This window comes from Bombus pascuorum, chromosome 11 (genome assembly GCF_905332965.1).
Source record: "Bombus pascuorum chromosome 11, iyBomPasc1.1, whole genome shotgun sequence".
Classification (NCBI taxonomy): Eukaryota; Metazoa; Arthropoda; class Insecta; order Hymenoptera; family Apidae; genus Bombus; species Bombus pascuorum.
In genome coordinates this window covers 2073932-2092139 of record NC_083498.1, presented here as the reverse complement: position 1 = coordinate 2092139, position 18208 = coordinate 2073932, and the positions used below count along the sequence as shown (strand labels likewise).

Sequence of the window (18208 nt, the reverse complement as noted above, 5' to 3'; positions counted from 1 at the left end):
TTTTTCTCGCTTTTTGTCACCACGAAATAAATTTCCCTTTAATTGACGCAATTAAAATAATTTCGCTCGCAGGGACTCTGGCCACGTTTATTGCCTCGCCGGATAAACATTTTTTGCTTCATCCAGTCACGGTTCTCTTCTTGCAATCGATAATAAATGGAGAAGGAGGACGATTTAATTTAGAGGGACAAAAGCTATACGACACGCCTCCGCGCTGCTCCGTTTCGGAAGCACGCTAAGCTACGACGAACTCCTTAACTTTTAACGTGTAGGATTTCCGAGAGTTGTGGAACGACGTTCAAATCATCGAAGCTCGGACACGGCTCGATAGCTGGTAGATCCAGAAAGTTATTTGATTTACGGTAAAAATATCACCGTAATCAGTTTAAAAGCAACCAATAGCGTAAAACATTCTATAAATCGAAGTTAAAATAATGGAATTTTAGTTGGAAGTTCATAATAATTTTCTTATTTGTCATGTCAGTACTGGATTTTCATTTCAACGATGGTATTTTTGAAACTAATAGAAAATGGATATCATACTCCATCCTCGACGAAAAACTCGTATTATAACACCGAAGAAACATCAGAAAATTGTTCACTTCTATAATCAAGATTAACAAATGGAACGCAAACGGATGAGCAGGCGATTCGAATTTTGTATATAGATGGAAAAAGCAATTATCAGCGTGGTCAATTGCTGGGAACATTGTAACTCGGTCAAAGCAACGCTTCTCAATCAGGGCTAACACACCACGAAGAGGTCACCGATGTCACTTGCTTGTAAACATGTTGTTTAGCTAGCCGCATACTCGCCTACCAGTAGATTCTCATCTGGGTGTGAACGCGTTTCGTTCCCCGTGGAAAATAGACGATGCAGAAGCTCATGCAACGATATAAAAGAGCTTGCCTAGCTGGTAAACGATCAACGCCACCGATCATTGATTCTATCGGCTGTTACAACCGTATTGCTTTTCAGCGAAATCCTATACGTCGTTACGTACAAAAATATTTGTACATGTAGATGGAATCGCACTTTTCAAGTTAGCTGACGTAAATTTATATTTAAAATTGATATAAATACTGTCGACAGAAAGGATATAGCGATCATTAGACTAGATATTATTAGACTGTGGATTTTTATCCGTTTATGATAAATTTAAAGATAGAAGATGATTCCACGGAATGCATTTAATATACAAAAATATACAAAAACATACAAAATATCCAAAATGGAGTCACATCGTTTTAGCAGGCGAAACGAATTACTATGAAGGGCCACTAACAAATTCCATTTCTTTAATTCTCCCCATAAAAATATACATTATTTTTTTCACTGTAAAGATATATTTTACTTTATTCAATTTTTTATATATTAAATTATTTTATTAAATCTCATTTTTACGTAAAACATAAGGATTTCTGATGCCTCATAAGAGAGAATCCATTCTACGTACGTTTGATACATTTTTTGTCATCGGTCAGAAAAATTGCTTCCTAAAAGTTCCCATGGAAAGTAACTACCTTATTCATAGGTCGAAAAAGTGACAGCAATAAAGTCACATATTTTGTCATCGATGATATATACAATCCAGTCAAAATGGCAAGGTGCCAAGTGGGTGGTGTTAGTGGGATTCGTGGCTTGAGCTCGACGCCAAATACATTGTCCTGCAAAAACGGTTGATTTATTAGGACCGCTGGTCCAGTGTGCACGATTTTGCCGGACCTCGTACAATCGCATTCAGTCCGATAATTTGCCTGCTCCTCACGCCGCTAATATCTTCCCACTGTGAAGAGGAATCGCAGCTGGCTATTAACTTCAACGAGAATTTTCCAACTACCACCTAATTTGTTCTCCAAGTAATTAAAACATACAAGCGGAAAATACTGTAAAAGATTCTGAAAATTATTTTCCCCGAGCTTACTTAAGACGTAAGTTATAACTTTCTAGGGTTATAACTTTCGCAGGTTTGCATAATTTCTCAATTTATGCTCTATCATCTATAAGATAAATAATTACTAAGTCTAATGCATAAAATTTCAGTAATTTTTTATTATACGTTCGTATTTATGGATTAACAAGAAAATGTACTGTTTTCTGATTGACATTAGTATCATATTATATTCTCATACAATTTATCAGTTTAGCATTATTATCATAGTTTATTTTACACACAGTTGATATTACATAAATCGCGCATCCTGTGATTTAATCTTCAGTAATATTATTGATGTACTACAAACTTTATGTAGCTTACATCGTTAAATATATTAAAAACATTCGTTAATTTGTCACTAGATACATTTCAAAAACACGCTAATGTACAGTACAGACTCTGAATATGATTTGTATTAGACACGTCTATTTATCTGATTTGTTTTATAAAACCTACTTTCGAATAATCTATTTCATTCTTTTTAACTGATCATAGAAACATTAAAGAGATAGCAAAGTCAAATGAAAATCTTGTTAACGCAACCCATAGAGAAATTCGAAGCAAAGAACGATCATTTTTGGAAGATGACCCTAACTTTTTGCTAGATCTTACCTGTCATTTGCATAATAGGTCCAAGCGAGCTTATCCATTAAGGACAAAGTTTGGTAGAAACGATCGATCGTCCGGTTAGAACTAACTCGCCAAGCTTCGCCAAACAAAATCTTTGTTATTTCTTGCGTCCACGGTCTCATCATTTCTTGCTGATATTACCCTGCGACCATTTGCAAGTATTCAAGGCCACTTCATCTCTCGATACATAGACATATCGTAGCATGATTTATGATCGGAACAGTCCACAGAAGTGCCAGCCACAATCGATCTATCTTGAATTCGAAAGATAGCCTCTCCATATACTTGGAAATCTGGCATCTACTATGCCATTCAATACGCTCTCTATCCTCCTTTTCCTTCTATGTTGGATATTCTATGCCATGAGATATTAATTCACCAACGATATCTTTTTTTTTTTTTATTTCTGGCTAGTCATGGCATGTCGAATAAACTCGCGATCAATACCGAACTAGGTACGGTTGCCGTTAAATGATTTCCGAAGGATTTGGTTATTAGAACTGAAGTAGATCGACATTATCTACCATTCTCAATGGCCTAAGATGTGCTATGAACCTGGAGTTTCCGAAGGATAAAGGGATAAGGCATTTGTAACGGTTCAGTGGAAATCGAACCTTGAATAATTAGGAAACCTGGTAGAAATTCTATGATATTACTTAATCTTCATCCGCTTATCTTTAGGCACAGACCAGTGGTGTTCTCAACAAACGGTGACATCGCTAATCAAGCGATTAGTGACTATATAATGAAAAATATGCTATTTATCTAGATGAATCAATCACTGACCACAAACAAATGTTTTACCGAGAAAGCTCTTGCTTGGATCAGTTAAAATGAAAAACTTCAGGGGCAGGATTGTAAAAACAGTTTGACCGAAGCAGCGAGTTTTGGAAAGGAAAAAGCAGTACAAACATTGGCTGAAGCAACGGATTCCAAAAACGAGATTGAAGCCAGAACTACAGAATCAAATTTCATTACTGAAATTGTAAAAGCGAAACAACGGGCCTCAAATACATACTTTGGGCTATTCATTGCAGGCAACAGGTTCGCTACCCTAACGTGAACTATGCGCGAGCCAAAAAAAGCGAGTTTCTATGAAAACTTACTGTCTGTAAACAAAGAAATTTTGTATCTGAGGTACATATAATATTGTAGGATAATTCATTTTCGGCGAAGGAAAATCTAATCTTCTTAATTACGTATTTGTCAGTGTCCTTTCTTTAAATAGAAAAATTTCATGTCCTTCTACTACGTTCCCTGAAACAAATGCACCGTAACGATTATACGTGCAACGCGACGATAGTCAAGATACGCTGCACGTCAGATTAATGGAGTGGAGGTGATTATTTACACAGTACAGTTATTGGAGCGAAAGTAATCACGTGTAGATTGAATTTGAAGATAATCACGAATTTGATGTTAGATAGTTGAAACGAAGAATTCATGTTTGGAAAAATTACTTGAAAATGACAATATAAATTAGAATAAATAAGCAATGCTTTTCTCTAGTATCAAAATCCAATAAAAGAATTGAAATCGATGTATATTTTCAAGTCTATAATTTAAAGGACATTCCTCTTCGAACATACTATTCCATCATTTGATATTATGAGTGTCAAATTGTAGATCAAATCAGACTGTACTCTCTAACCAAAAAAATTGATCTTTTACTCTAAATTTTTCAAATTTTAACCTTCTGCAATTATTTCAAGGATAAGCTTCTCGATTACGATTAGCTATGCTTCTCTTCGCAGCGGAATACTATTGTAACATTTTCAATGCAACGGAATATTAATTATCGTGATTCGTGCTCCTGCTTCAATAAATGAGAACGACATTACTCTATATCAATAGTTTCCGAACGAGTGAACGCGTCCCTTGAGGAGAACCGGGACATTCTGGAAGGATCGCGGCGCATAAATCTTCTCCCGCTCTGGATCCATGAATTTTCTATCAACGTGGAAATTCTTCCGCTATTAGGTCCTTTATTAGAGTCTTCGGACGATGATAAAGAAAAAGCCCGGGGCCACCCCGAGAGTTTTCCATCGAAAGTCGAAAATAATACACGATGTCGCGAAGTTGCGGCAGAAACTTGCCGCGTCCAGAGGAATAAAATTTAATCGCGCCACAATGGCGAACTTTGTCGTCGCAACTTTCCTTCGCACTCATCGCGATCAATAACTCGTCGCAGTGTTGTTCCGCGCTTTTCGATCAAGACTTCCTGAACACAACAGAGGAGAAAAGTGTATTGCAGCAGAGCGAAGATAAAAGGAGAAAATATAAATAATAACACGAGAAAAAAAGACACGGAGGTCGCTACATAATTTTGTTTTTATTTTAAAAGAACACGTGGATTTTTCTTCGGTACGATCGGTGCCATTAAGTTATTTCGAATGGAAATAATGTCGCGACAGAGTGGAAGCATGGATAACGAGATTCAAAGCAGTAGCACGAACAGAGCGCTGCTTCCGTCTACGTTCAAGCAAAAGTAAAGGAGCGCTTGAACCTTGGTGAACGGCGAACTACTCGCTACATTCGCGATAAATATCTCTGCTGTTCGTTACGTAAGTGCAGGGACCACGAACGCATCACGAGCCGAACTTCCACGACACAGTACTTTATCGTCATCGAAATGTCGTTTCCATTAACGGCGACCAAGTGACTCGCAAGCGCAATTTTACCTTTCATATATTCCATCGCGCATAATTCGAGATTGCTGATCGTGTTCGCTAATATTTCCTCGTTTTTCCAAGTTGCATGCGGTAGCTTTTCAATTCAAAATTACCATTGGTAATTTATTGTTTCCTACAATAGAATAGAGTTACAGTAGAATTTATCCGATGAAGAATACTCTCACTTTCCAATGACTCTTTAAGATCGAAATATATTTCTAAATCCAGTCCAATATTCTGTTCAGAATATTTAAATAAAATATAGGTCATATTAATTAAATTCCTGCAAATATAAAGTTGGAAAAATAAAAATAGTAAAAATGTTTTATAGCAGGGAATGACCGACTTGCTCAGCCACGCGCTCGGTTGCGAGGTTTTAGAGTAAATCCGTGCTATTCCTCACAGTCTTCTTACCAAAAAGCACCTCGCCTTCCGCACATTATAGTCAAATCCTTCAGGATCAATGGTTTTCGAGGCAACGCAATATCTGCTTGCTTGCTATCTCTAAACTATCTCATACATCATTCACAACAATTAACATGGGAGGCTCTCAAAAGCCAAACTGATCATCTCCACCTTTTGTCAACGTCTCAATTTTATTACAAACAAAAATACATAGAAATTCATGCAGTAGCTCGAGCAAATTATCGCGTGCAGAAAAATATTACAAACATAAGAATCTGTTCGTAAGAATTTGTCCAATTCTCTTCTCTATCTCTCTTATTGTTCGTCACGTCATAGAACATAGAAAATCGTGTATACTATCTCCTCAACTTGAGAGGTTGTCATTATTCTACGATAGTTTCATAAGCATCCTTCATACGTGTTTGGTTTTGACACCGGTGACATAATGCAAGGAAATTTCACACCTTCGTAACATGACCAGACAAATTTTGTTCCATCTGCATGTCGTAAGCGATATACGTAACATAGCATTCGTATCTTTCTTCAAGTGAAATTGAGATCGGATCGTACGAAAGAATATATCGAAGAGCATCTAAAATGGTCAGCAGTTTTAACTCTCTAAGAATAGATATAGCTACAGCGCCAGGGTATAAACTATCATATTTCCGAAATTACGATATTATAAGTACCGCGAAGGTAGCAATGTAGTATCGAAATTAATTTTGATCTTGCGTGTATACTGTATACTCCTGGATAGGTCACGGTTAAATCACGGTATATTTAGTACAATTATTTATTGCTTAGCCGAACATGTGTATGATATTTGAGTTATACTGGCGGTTTACAAGAGCATAAATGTAACGCGTGTAATGCACGAGGTTATTTCATATTAACCATGCAGTTGCGACCACGATTCTCTTCTACATTACGACCTACAACCATGAAACAGCTTTTGTCCAAACCATCGATCGTAGTTGGGAAACCGACGATAATAATTGTTAATTTAATAAATAGAGGTATGTCATCGAGTAAACAAGATTGGAGATCGCGTTCGAACTATGCATGCGTGGACGTACGTTAAATTTTGTGGAGCCTTCCCCAAATTAAAAAAAATGCAGATCAGAATTCATAGTTTTCGAAATTTTGTAACAACTTTTCTTATTTTTGTAAAATCTTTCCATCTCGAAGAATAAAGAAAAGCACTCGCAATTACATTGAAACCCTTTTACTGCGAAATAAAATGACGATATGCCGCAACACAAACGCGTCGCGACATTAAAAAAAGAGTTGTAATACGTAGATTGTATAGCGCATTCCAAAACAGGGAATACATAATTGTTCATCGAAACAATTACAAGTCTTAATAGTTTGGACGTTTACCATTTGTTTGTCATCGCTTTCTTGCCGCATGGTACGTAACTTATTTTTGATAATAAGAGGCTATTTTTTATTCAGGATATTAATATTGCGGACGATAGAATTTCTACGTCCATAGGCCTCGATAGCCACGAATATCATAAACGCAGCGTTTTTATGAAGTCAAGAGGTGATAATCCGTAAGGTCGAGAAATTTCACGTAGAGAAACATTCTTACTTTTAAATATCATCAAAAGCGTCAAACCCGTTCAGATATCGTCTATTATTTCCCTATCTCTATTAAGCCATGCGCTAAGGGCACATGGAAGAGCATCCATGATACCATAAAAGCATGCTGATTGGAAATTTCCTACGCTAGATGGAAAACGAAAGCGATGAAAACCTTGATGGAAAAATCGACAAAAGATTGGTTGGAATGAAACACTTCGGAATTATTTTGAATCGTTAAAAAGGCACGTTTCTTGGAAATCTTTTACGATGCCATTAACTTTTCAACGATATTCTCAAAAATGACAATCTAGTCGTGAAACAGGTAAAAGATAGTTAGGAGTCGTTGATAATTCATATTTTCGATGAACGACGAAACTTGTCGTGTATTTATTCGCGAATTTTCAATCAATATCTGATATTTCACGCCTCGTGAAACAAAACGCCTCGCTCTCCCCCGGTAATTTTCCTCCCGGACTTGTTTGTAGCAGCGGCAGATCCGCAAGCTCCTTTCACCGCAAAGAAACAACATAAAGCCGTACACTTTGTTGTTAAACAAACACGTGCGCTTAAACTTGATTTACCACGTTTTAATTTCGTTCAGTACTAGATCCTTTTTAACGCTTCTTTCGGTCCATGCCTACAAACAGACAATATCAAAAGGATGTTAGGAAGAAATAGGAGATACAAGTGTCCATCTGTCGTGACTTGGTTCGAAAAGTATCAAAGGTAATTATTGGATAGTCGATAATGTTAGAGCTCATGAAACGTACCGTTTATCGAGACGGAAACGAGTAAACGATGAGATCGAAACGTACACAAGTGTACGTACGTTTATCACGTTGTTAGTAAGACGATAAGAACAATCATGAGTTATGCCATCGGTACGTGCATGTCCACGAGTAATTTCGCTGACTTCTCGCAGCTGTATAACTTGTTCGTATACGCGCGCAAAGTCCGCCGAATACTTGATCTATTACATACCTGAAAACCTCTCTAAATACGGATCGCCTAAAGTTACCAGTTCATTTTACGTGAAACATGAAACAGCTGAAAAAGTTACGGACACCAATCAATAGATTCGAATCCTGTACGTTCGTTCCATTCACTGGCCGTAAATATCGCAGCTGTCGAGACGGCGAAATGGTTTTTTTTTCTTTTTTCTTGCACCAGATGGACGGACGATCGCGTTTTCGTCTTCATTTTCTTTTCCTTAACGCACTGTTCGTTTCTACCAGCTGGCAATTTGCAAATAGTCGTTTTCATAATAACACCTTGCCCAGTGGACTATTAGCAAGTTATAATGTTTAAGCAATCATGGAGTCTTTGCCGAACTTCTCTAGCGATACCACGAATCAAGATAGCTTCAAGAGATAATTTTATTTTTATTTTCCGCTGCTTCTCGCTGCAATTTAGTTAAATCGTCTTCCAGTTGAATTCAGGTTGCTTGTTTTCTTTCTTGAGTTCATTGTCCACCTTCGTTGTCACGGAAAATAATTCAATTTAAATGAAATTCTAGATTCTGAGTTTCGCAATAGCTTGGAGAAAACGTCGAAAATGTTACATATTTCTGTAAAAAAACTCTTACGGAAAAATATCGATTCTTGAGGAATACAGATTTTAAACGCGAGAGAACATTTAGGTTTGCTTTGTAGTGAGCTATTTTTCCAAGATAAAAGTTCTGTCTACGAACCGTGTAATCAGACAGAAGAGTTTTTAATGGAAATTTTTTTCTACAAGTTAGTTACCTCGTAACCACAGCCATTTCTGTATCTTGTTGGAAAGATGTGTTTTCTTTCAAAAAGAATATACAACAGAGTTTCATTGTAGTTGATAGCATGGTTGCGACATCATCATCTTCAAAAATTGTGCTGCAAATAAAAAGTTTCGCAACATTGTATGAGCGCAAACCACGAATAATTTATGGACAATTCATTTTTCTGTTTTATGTAGCAAAAAAAAGTCATTGTCAAGAATGCTGATGTAGTCTATATTTCCTACAACGCAGTAAGCTTTATTCCAATGATTTACCATCATCGTAATGTTTGTCCGTAATGAGCAATAAAACTTGCTAACGCGTTATAAAGGTAATCCAACATTAAAAGTAATATTTCCAAATTGCAACGTTATAAGGCTAATTTGCCGCTTGGATAGAAGGGTCGATGTATAAAGCATAAGGGTGGTTTCCGGAGTTTCCCGATACTCTCACACACACACCATTATAAACCTAATTGCGCGACCGATCTCCGCATGTACGACAGTTCGAGTACACTCTCAAAGGATCGAATCCCTTGACGATAACACCAAACAACGGAACTTCGGACACTCGCTTGTACGGAATGTATACTTGTGAAACTCAAAATAAAATATCTCGCACACTGACGCATAATAATGCAACTCTCGTCTCGTTCTTAACTTCTTCCGAACGAGTAATGAGTTTTTCTTTTAAATTATGCTTTAAGAATTTCTCATATCATTGAACAGAAAGAAGATGTTTACATTTTTTTGAGATGCCAATCGTCTTTATAAAAGAAATTAATAATTTCCTAAATTATTAAGCAATTTGAAGGAATCACATTTACCGAATCCCATTTATCCATTATTTTAAGACCTAATTCCCTTTGCTTTGCTTGTCATGAATTAACAAAGCATTATAAAACAACAACAATCGATGATTTGGTTCGACCAAACACCGTCGATTCTTTCGTTTGCAATATTTCATGACTTCGCAGCGAACAGTTGCCGGCTGACTTTTAACTTCGAACGATGCACTCGTTGCGCCTCTATAACTTAGCGTGAACCAAAATTTACGTTTCAGTGGCAGCATTATTTATCGGGCGATCGAAGCCAAGCGTACTACACACAGACCGAGGTTTATGACTTCTTCTCTGCCATACGAACCGTTCGAATTGCTAAGAAAACGTATATCTCTACCATTCGTTCTTGTATGTTGCAACACGTGCGGTCATCGTAAACGCACGTTGCTGCAAACGTTTCAGGCATGCATATCGAACCGATTTGCACGACACGTTGACACGCGTATTTGATTTGCATATTTCTGGATGCTAATATGCAGACGCATTTAACCGTAAAAGAGAATGTAACGCTTTCACAGAAACGTCAAATTGACTTACCTTTGAAAAAATAATTTTTATCAATTTATTTGAGTTTCTGAACCAAGATTATATAAATCAATCGTAAAAGGAAGATATATGAACGCGCAACAATGTGTACTAGTTATCTTATTTCATAATTCACATATATTGGATATTTTTATAATTCACGAATTATAGAATTTATTATCTATTCACTTTTGCAAGTAGTATTAATTGAATTTATCAAGTTACACTAATATTTACAGACGAAGGATATCCTTATAGGCGCCAAGTAGAAAGAAAGCTCCAACCAAGAAATTATTTTAAAATTCAACTATTCTCTATCTTTCGCTTCGTTTCGAACAAATCATGAAACTAACAAGATAAAATAGAAAAAATTTGTGAACGACCACCATTCGTTAATTTACATTGGCGTAATATCGGGGACAAAGTTGGGCAATTTCCAGGCGAATTAAATCGCCGATATCCGTATTCGCTCTAATTAAAATATTGGAACGCGCGAGAATGATTAAACTAATATCTCACGGGTTCGACTGCTAACCGGCTAACGCAATTTAAATACCAAAAACGCGCTTTGACGCTATTAGTTTACAAACCCCATTTATCTCGAACGCCGCGTGCACACGAGGGGCTGCAACGTGTGTATTGAGCACATCACGCGGTGTACCGGTGCATATGAGATATCAAAGTAAATTGACACAGCTTTACTTGACAACCAGCTAAAATTGCTAAACACTTTCTACGCGTTTAGCCATGCGCCTGTATAAACAACCGAATATATTTACATTGCAGAATAAGTTCTCCCGCAGGATCTCTCCATTCCTGAAACGACGAGTGCCTCTACAAAATGGAATGGAATGGAACTACGCGACATTGTTTGCACGATACCACCGAAACATGTCTGTAATCATACATATTTCACGCGTACATCGAAGCAGTATTACGTTCACATGGTTAAACAATAAATAAAGTTGATTAATAGTACTCTGTAGCGTTACTGTTAAAGCGTAACTCGACTCTGTAATGTTCAACACGTTGACTGTTGCGTGAATTTTATATAGCCGCGATAGATTGAAATATACAACAACATAACATTTAATTTTTGCAAAATGTTATATCGTATTTGCGCGTATTTTTCTCTAACAATGTCATTTAAATCATTCGCATCGTTGAGAAATTTTTAGTCCATGAAATATATCTTGCTTTAATCATCCTAAAAAATGTAGTAAAAACACCGCGGTCATCGATGATCACCGTGGCAGTCAACATGTTAATACGTGTAACGCATTACCATTCAAATTTAATTTTAACCAGTAAAAATTCATTCCCACAGGAAACGCTCGTACAACGTCTCGTTAACACAGCTTTATTAATTAGTCGTCGTCACAGGGAGACATCACGTTTTTCCATTCACAGTTTTATCGATATATTTGCATTTAATGAAGAATATCGGTTCAAAGCGGCAATGAAACGCGCGCAAAAATGGCAGATGACGTGGGACGAACACGGGAAATCAATTTCCAAGGCGTGAACGGGGACAACAATTCAAGAACTTTCTGCAACGAGTGCAACGCTTGTAAATGTACTTCGACAAGCGCGTGAATGGCGATTCTCGTCACGTGTGCGGGAACTCGCGCGCGCATCAAGCCGCGCACACTCCGATATCACGTAGGGGTGGCCTGCCGGTTACCGAATAAATCATTGCCCGTGAAAAATATCCCTGGACCCTTGGGTAAACGACGGAACGACGGCCTTTTGTCGCGAAACCGCGAAACTTTTCAATTGAAAGTCGAACCAGATGCAACACCGTCCTCCCTTTTCTTCCGCTTCTTCTCCTGTTACTCGACATTCTCGTGAAATCACTTTTTATGCATGAAACGAAAGATTGAGACGAAGATTAATTTTCAAATGACAAAACGAACATTGGAAACGGTGAAAAATTGAACAACTTTTTAATTAGTTCTCCACTGAAACGTAATTAACCCTGCCGCATTCTGCCTGTCATTTACGATCCAACAGTATTTTTCTAACGCTAAAAGATATTCCAGGTTTGAACAAAGTATCAAAAAATTCTATTTGACAGACAATTTTACTTTGAACACTTCGAAATGTTCAAAATCTTTTTCGTTTGTTAACATGAGAGCAAGATTGAAATATAGAAATTCGAGAACCGTAACAGAATTAATCATCGATTGGACACTTGAATATAAGTATATTAGCTGTGACGAGTTCTATCGCCATTCTACGAGTACAATTGGACATCTGTAAGAAAACTACAATTCCATAAAGGAGGGAGGGTTACGAAGCCATCTGTGCTGATTATGGTTGACGAGGGAACTGAACTGCACTTTCAACTTAATGTTTGTCCTACACAAAAAATACCCGATCATGTAGAAAAAAAATCGCGAGAACACGCCTATCGGGCGTCTGTTTGAGAATATAAAACTGAATATGTTACTAAAGTCGAGAACTTTTATAAATCTTTAGTGTCACATCAAACGCGATTCACAGTTTACTGTGCTTTGGATAATGCAGTGTTGTAATTTCACACATGTGCATATACTCAGCCGCCTTCGCTTCAAAGCTGTACGTGCTATTGATTGTAAGTACGCATTCTGATAACTAAATTGCCTCGTATGAGACCTTGCCTCTTGCCATGCGACGAAGTAAACATTGAAACCACTTTAAAGTCATCGTACGTGCAGACTTTTGCCACATGCAGGCAAATATCTATATACCACGTATTCTAATCTACTCGATGCTCTAGCTGATAGAGTCTAGTTCAAATTTTCGCTCGATCTAAAATTTGCTGCATAATAACTTATTAGATCAATTTATTTCGCAGAATTTATAAGAAAAATGTGCAGTGCAATAATAGTAATTACACAAAGGCAATGGAATAAATTCAGGCGCAAAGTAAAACAGAGACTAATTAAATGAAAAAGATATATGTGTATGTATGTAATAGATAGAATTCCTTTGAAGCAGTTAAATTAAATTTCCTTGTACAAAAGCAAATAATGGAATAATAAGAACATTCGAACATTAAGATCTGGCTGCATATTGCTAATTATATCCATTATGCGTATACTAATTTTGTATACATATTCATATATGTATAGAGAATAAAAAAATATCTTTTTTCAGTTTATGTAATAAGTATACAGGTATATTAAATTACTCGGAAAAGAAAGAAGGTATGGAAACGATCGACAAGCTTGGTTCATTTAAAATGGCTAATGTATACAATTGATTTCGCATCAACGAGATACGTCGATTAATGTCAATGTAAGCGATATTTAAGCTAATTGCTGAACCAACCAAACCAGTCCTCGGTCAATGCTCAGAGCATCGTTCTTCCATTATGCAGTTAGTATAAAGCAATTAAATTAAACAGTTGATACTATCGATCCAGATTGTTCAGGTGTCAGGTTATCGATGTGCATGACACAAAGTGGGATAATATACATATAGAGTAAAATCGTGGGTGCCATTGTGTCTGACCTGGGGCAAACATATACTCAGGTATGTATGTAAATTGCGCGCCTCGACACATGCCGTTAATGGCTGATTGTCTCCTTTTCTCTTCTATACTTTCACAGAAACAACGAGCCAACCCTATCGATAGAAAAACTCGACGCATTCGCAAAAACTTTAAACCGAACATAAACTAAATGCTAAACTAAATCGGGAAAAAACTGTTCGTATCCTATTTTTTGCCTTGGGCGCACGAGATATTCGCGTACTATATAATCCCATAAATTGATCGAATTTTAATAACGAATACTTCGATATTGAACCAGGTAATATCAAAATGTTTCTGTTTTTGTTCCTACTTTAAAAGTTATAACAATACTATATTTTCCGTTACACGCGAATGCAACATTTTTATATATTTTTTTATACCGTTTTCGATAATACATGTTTGAATTAGAAGTATTATTTTAATGCATTCGAATAATATTATAAATTTTCCGTTATACGAAACTTTGTAAAAACGTCAAAAATGTGTTACTGTATTATTTAACACCTTGAGTTCATATCACGAGTCTGACTCGTCATTGTAATACCTACAATGTACACAAATAGTGGTAATATTGTTGTATACAAAGTATACAATGACGAGATAATCCGAATTAAATCGTACATCAAGGGGTTAAAGACTATAAATTGTAACGTTAACTAACTGCATCTTTGAATTTGGTGCCTTAAATGAATTTGCTGTGTATAATGAAATTCCATTATTTATACATAAACGTTAAAATACCTTAAATCAATTTACTCGTGGTAATGTCGAAGAACAATGTAATAATGAAAACAAGTCGTAATTTATGCTACTCTTTATTAACGATCATTTGCATGCCATTACTACGTTTAATGCTTCGTAACACGGAGAGTTCTTGAAAAAAAGTTACATACCTTTATGACGATTTCATATTTTAACTAACATAAGTATAATTTACAGTTATACGTAATAAGTAATATCGTTTCATTTAACTGACATGTTTATTATATCATCATTATTCAAATTTAAACAAAAATGTAAAGGCACTGCTCAAATAATGAAATTTAAAACGAAGTTATATTTTATGCCAACATAATGAACCAAAGTGACGAAATTACATTTATAAATAAAATTATTTTTTCTTGAAAAAATTAATTAAACCAACTGTAACCTTGCGCAACACATACACGTCATTTCGAAAGATAAATGTATTTGGAAGCAATTTCAAGTAAAATCATCGTTATTTCGTAATTTTATTTCCAATGATAAAAGGAAAATCCCATAAAAGAATACCGCATCATACCGGTGAAACATTAATCTGGAAAGTCGATGTTATAGCCGACGAGTTTACTATGAAACGATGCAGACAAAACCGAAACTCGGACATTGAAGTACTATCCAGTATCAAAAAGAAAAAAACGAAACTGAAAACGAGAAGAGGTACACGCGAACCAATGCTCAAACGTTGCTTTAAGCCATTTGACTGCGATATTTTACACGGTTTACGCACGACAGTACAAAGAAATGTAAAAATCGCAACCGCATGCAATTCAACGAAGCATGTATATTTGGACGGTCGCAACAACTCACGAGGACTCGCACACGCAATGTGAAGTTTGTTGCAATTTTTTATTCGTACAGAAGTGTCTCGTGGAAACAACAATGACACGCGAAATGGTCCTGAAAACGAACACAAACAGTACTCTACCACCGTACTAGGTATGCAATGCTACACTTCCTGAAAAATTTATGCCCGTTCCATGTGCGATTTCAGCATTTCCAGCCAGTTGCAGGGTCCAGTGAATTGCGTCTAACCAAACTATTGATAGACGAACCCGGCTTTGAATCGAAGAATCCAGCGAATAAAAATTCAGCGCACTTACCATTACGTTAAAGATGCGACGTCCCTCATGCTTCGGCGCCCGATACAAGCATTCCTTCACAGCCGGGCGACGTCTCCGCTGAATACACGACAGCCTGCACTTTGCACCAATTCATACTAAACGCACTTTGCCGAATTGCTCCCTTCACACACCGTTCGTCAGAATTTCTCCAAGTACACTGACTAGGCACTCTACGACAAATCGGCAACAAACCGGCAGTGAGACTGTAAATCTTGAACACGATCGAAACAGGGATTCAAACGCTCGCTTGAATACATTCGACCGAATAGACCTTTACGCACTCGCTCAATCGCGACGTTTGAATTACCTTCTATGCCCGTAAAAAGTAGCAAAATTACAGCAAAGAACGAATGGAGATACACTCGCCATGGACACAAACGGACACTATTTTATTCTTTACTACATCGACTCGTTTAGGACGAACAACAGTCAAACGTAGAAAAGGATCGTCGTGTTAGTTGTAACGATTTGCACGACACGTTGCCTTGTCATGTTCGCGGCATGATCGCGGGAACCATCGACAAGCGATAAGACATCCGCAAAATGATTGCACGATCGCTGGGATTTACACTTCGTATCTACGCGACGCGACGGCAACGACACAAAACTCGCGATGAGATCGGACGTTTTCGCGAACGTGACTTGTTTTCGGACAACAAAACGTGACGAAGCCACGCGAAACGGGGTGGTTAGAGGTAACAGGGTGTAACGCACACGACTCTCCAGCGGCAGTTGACGCGACACTAGAGAAAATCCGAGTCCGCTTGCCGCCACCGGATGCCAGACGCCGGACGCCTGCGCCCTTTGCCACCGCCTCCACGAGCCACGAGATTTCGTGCAATCGACGCAACGCGCCAGTTTAGCTCACGATCATTTCGCAAACGGATGTACCGCCGAGCCGTCGAATATCATTAGCTTCTTTGTTTTCCGCCGTAACATCCCCGACAGTCGATCGAATTTCACGTCAAGGTTACAAAGGCATTACATCGAGATTGTAATTCAGACTTTTTCCATACGATCCAAACAGGGAATTTTGGTCTTTCGAGCTTACTTTAAATACTTTTCTTATCGTATTATCGATGTGATATTCCTTAACGCTTGGAACTATTTCAGATCTACCCTCAAGACGCAGACCGTAACATCTACGAAACATCGGTTACAACGAAATACAACGTATACACGATTTCTGTCGTAAAAACCAATAACATGACAATCGAGAAGAAGTAAAATAGAAGTCAGAAACAAACTATTAATATAGATCGTAACTATTAAACTTTGTCAACAAAAAGAATTGCTGATATTCACTGAAAAGTAGAAAACAAGTTAATTGAAAATTTTGAAATAGCACCGCATATTTTTTCTACTACTTTATCGTAGCTTCTAAAGAGACGAATAAGCTGCCCCTCAGGTGATTTTGTACCTCAAAAATGAAACAAAAATTTGTAAAATGTAGTTACGTCATATATTGAATTATTTCTGGTGAACATTCTTATTTATACGTCTCGTATATACCATATCTACTTGAAACGAATCTGCGTTAAACGAATAAAGTTGTTCACTGTAACTAAAATCGATTAAAACGGTCTACAGAAATGTTTCAAGTGAATTTTTTAGAAATTCTATAGCTAACGGGCTTTTCCATAGGTACTGATAATATTCACAAAGTAGTATAATCGTGGGATTACGGTTAGATGCAGGCTCTTGGTAACGAGCATGGGTTAGTCAGGTCGAGTTCGGCACAGATGCAGATAATGGAATCGTAATGCTATCGGCTGATCGATGATAATTCTACATCGTTCAATGGAAAGCTTGTGGTCTGTGAAGTATAATGAGCACACGAGAAATAGTAAGCTTCTGTGATTAACAAGCTTGGCACAACGTTTCTCTCGATGCAATGGTAATTTCGCACTGATCGCTTGGAATCGTATGACCCGCAGGATAATTCTACTATAGTGACAACTATTTCTGAGAATTATTACGATGCAGCGTTAATACTATATATATTAGTGTATATATTAGTACAATAAATTTCAAATAATACCTGGGACCCTTTTTACACGGTGGATGCATACATTGCACAAAACAGCCGTAAAAAAAGTCGTGAAACAATTGATTTGTAACAAAGCATAAAACTTACTCATCGTCATTCTCTATTATATCGCAATATGTTTTCTTATAACTTGAAAAAAAAAAATCAAATTTCGTCATTCTCGAAATATTCTTCGTTCGATCGTTTTGTATCAGCTACAATGACATCTATTTCGTTTTTTCTTTTTAATAATTGTCGAACAAGTCATACAAGTTTTCAGATCCCTTTGAACTCGTGAAGAACGTTCAAGATTGATAACATTTGCAGTAAACAAAACGCGTCAAAAACACTGCATAACTGTAATCAAAACGTGTTAAATAAACCATATAAAAAAAACCGTGTAAAAGTAGATCGTGCAAGAAAGGT

General features: G+C 37.0%; 2 protein-coding genes across 4 annotated transcripts in view; one reads left to right on the top strand and one right to left on the bottom strand.

The window, feature by feature from the left end:
• Nucleotides 1-16504, bottom strand: part of LOC132911885 (suppressor of lurcher protein 1) — a 535060-nt gene extending 518556 nt beyond the window's left edge. Inside the window, exon 1 of the mRNA XM_060968897.1 lies at nucleotides 15733-16504. Coding sequence (XP_060824880.1) covers nucleotides 15733-15735 — 3 coding nt within the window. The 5' untranslated portion in view covers nucleotides 15736-16504. The remainder of the gene's footprint in view (nucleotides 1-15732) is intronic.
• The window catches only part of LOC132911886 (uncharacterized), a 290962-nt gene that overhangs the window by 216484 nt on the left and 56270 nt on the right, over nucleotides 1-18208 (top strand). The window lies entirely within an intron of this gene.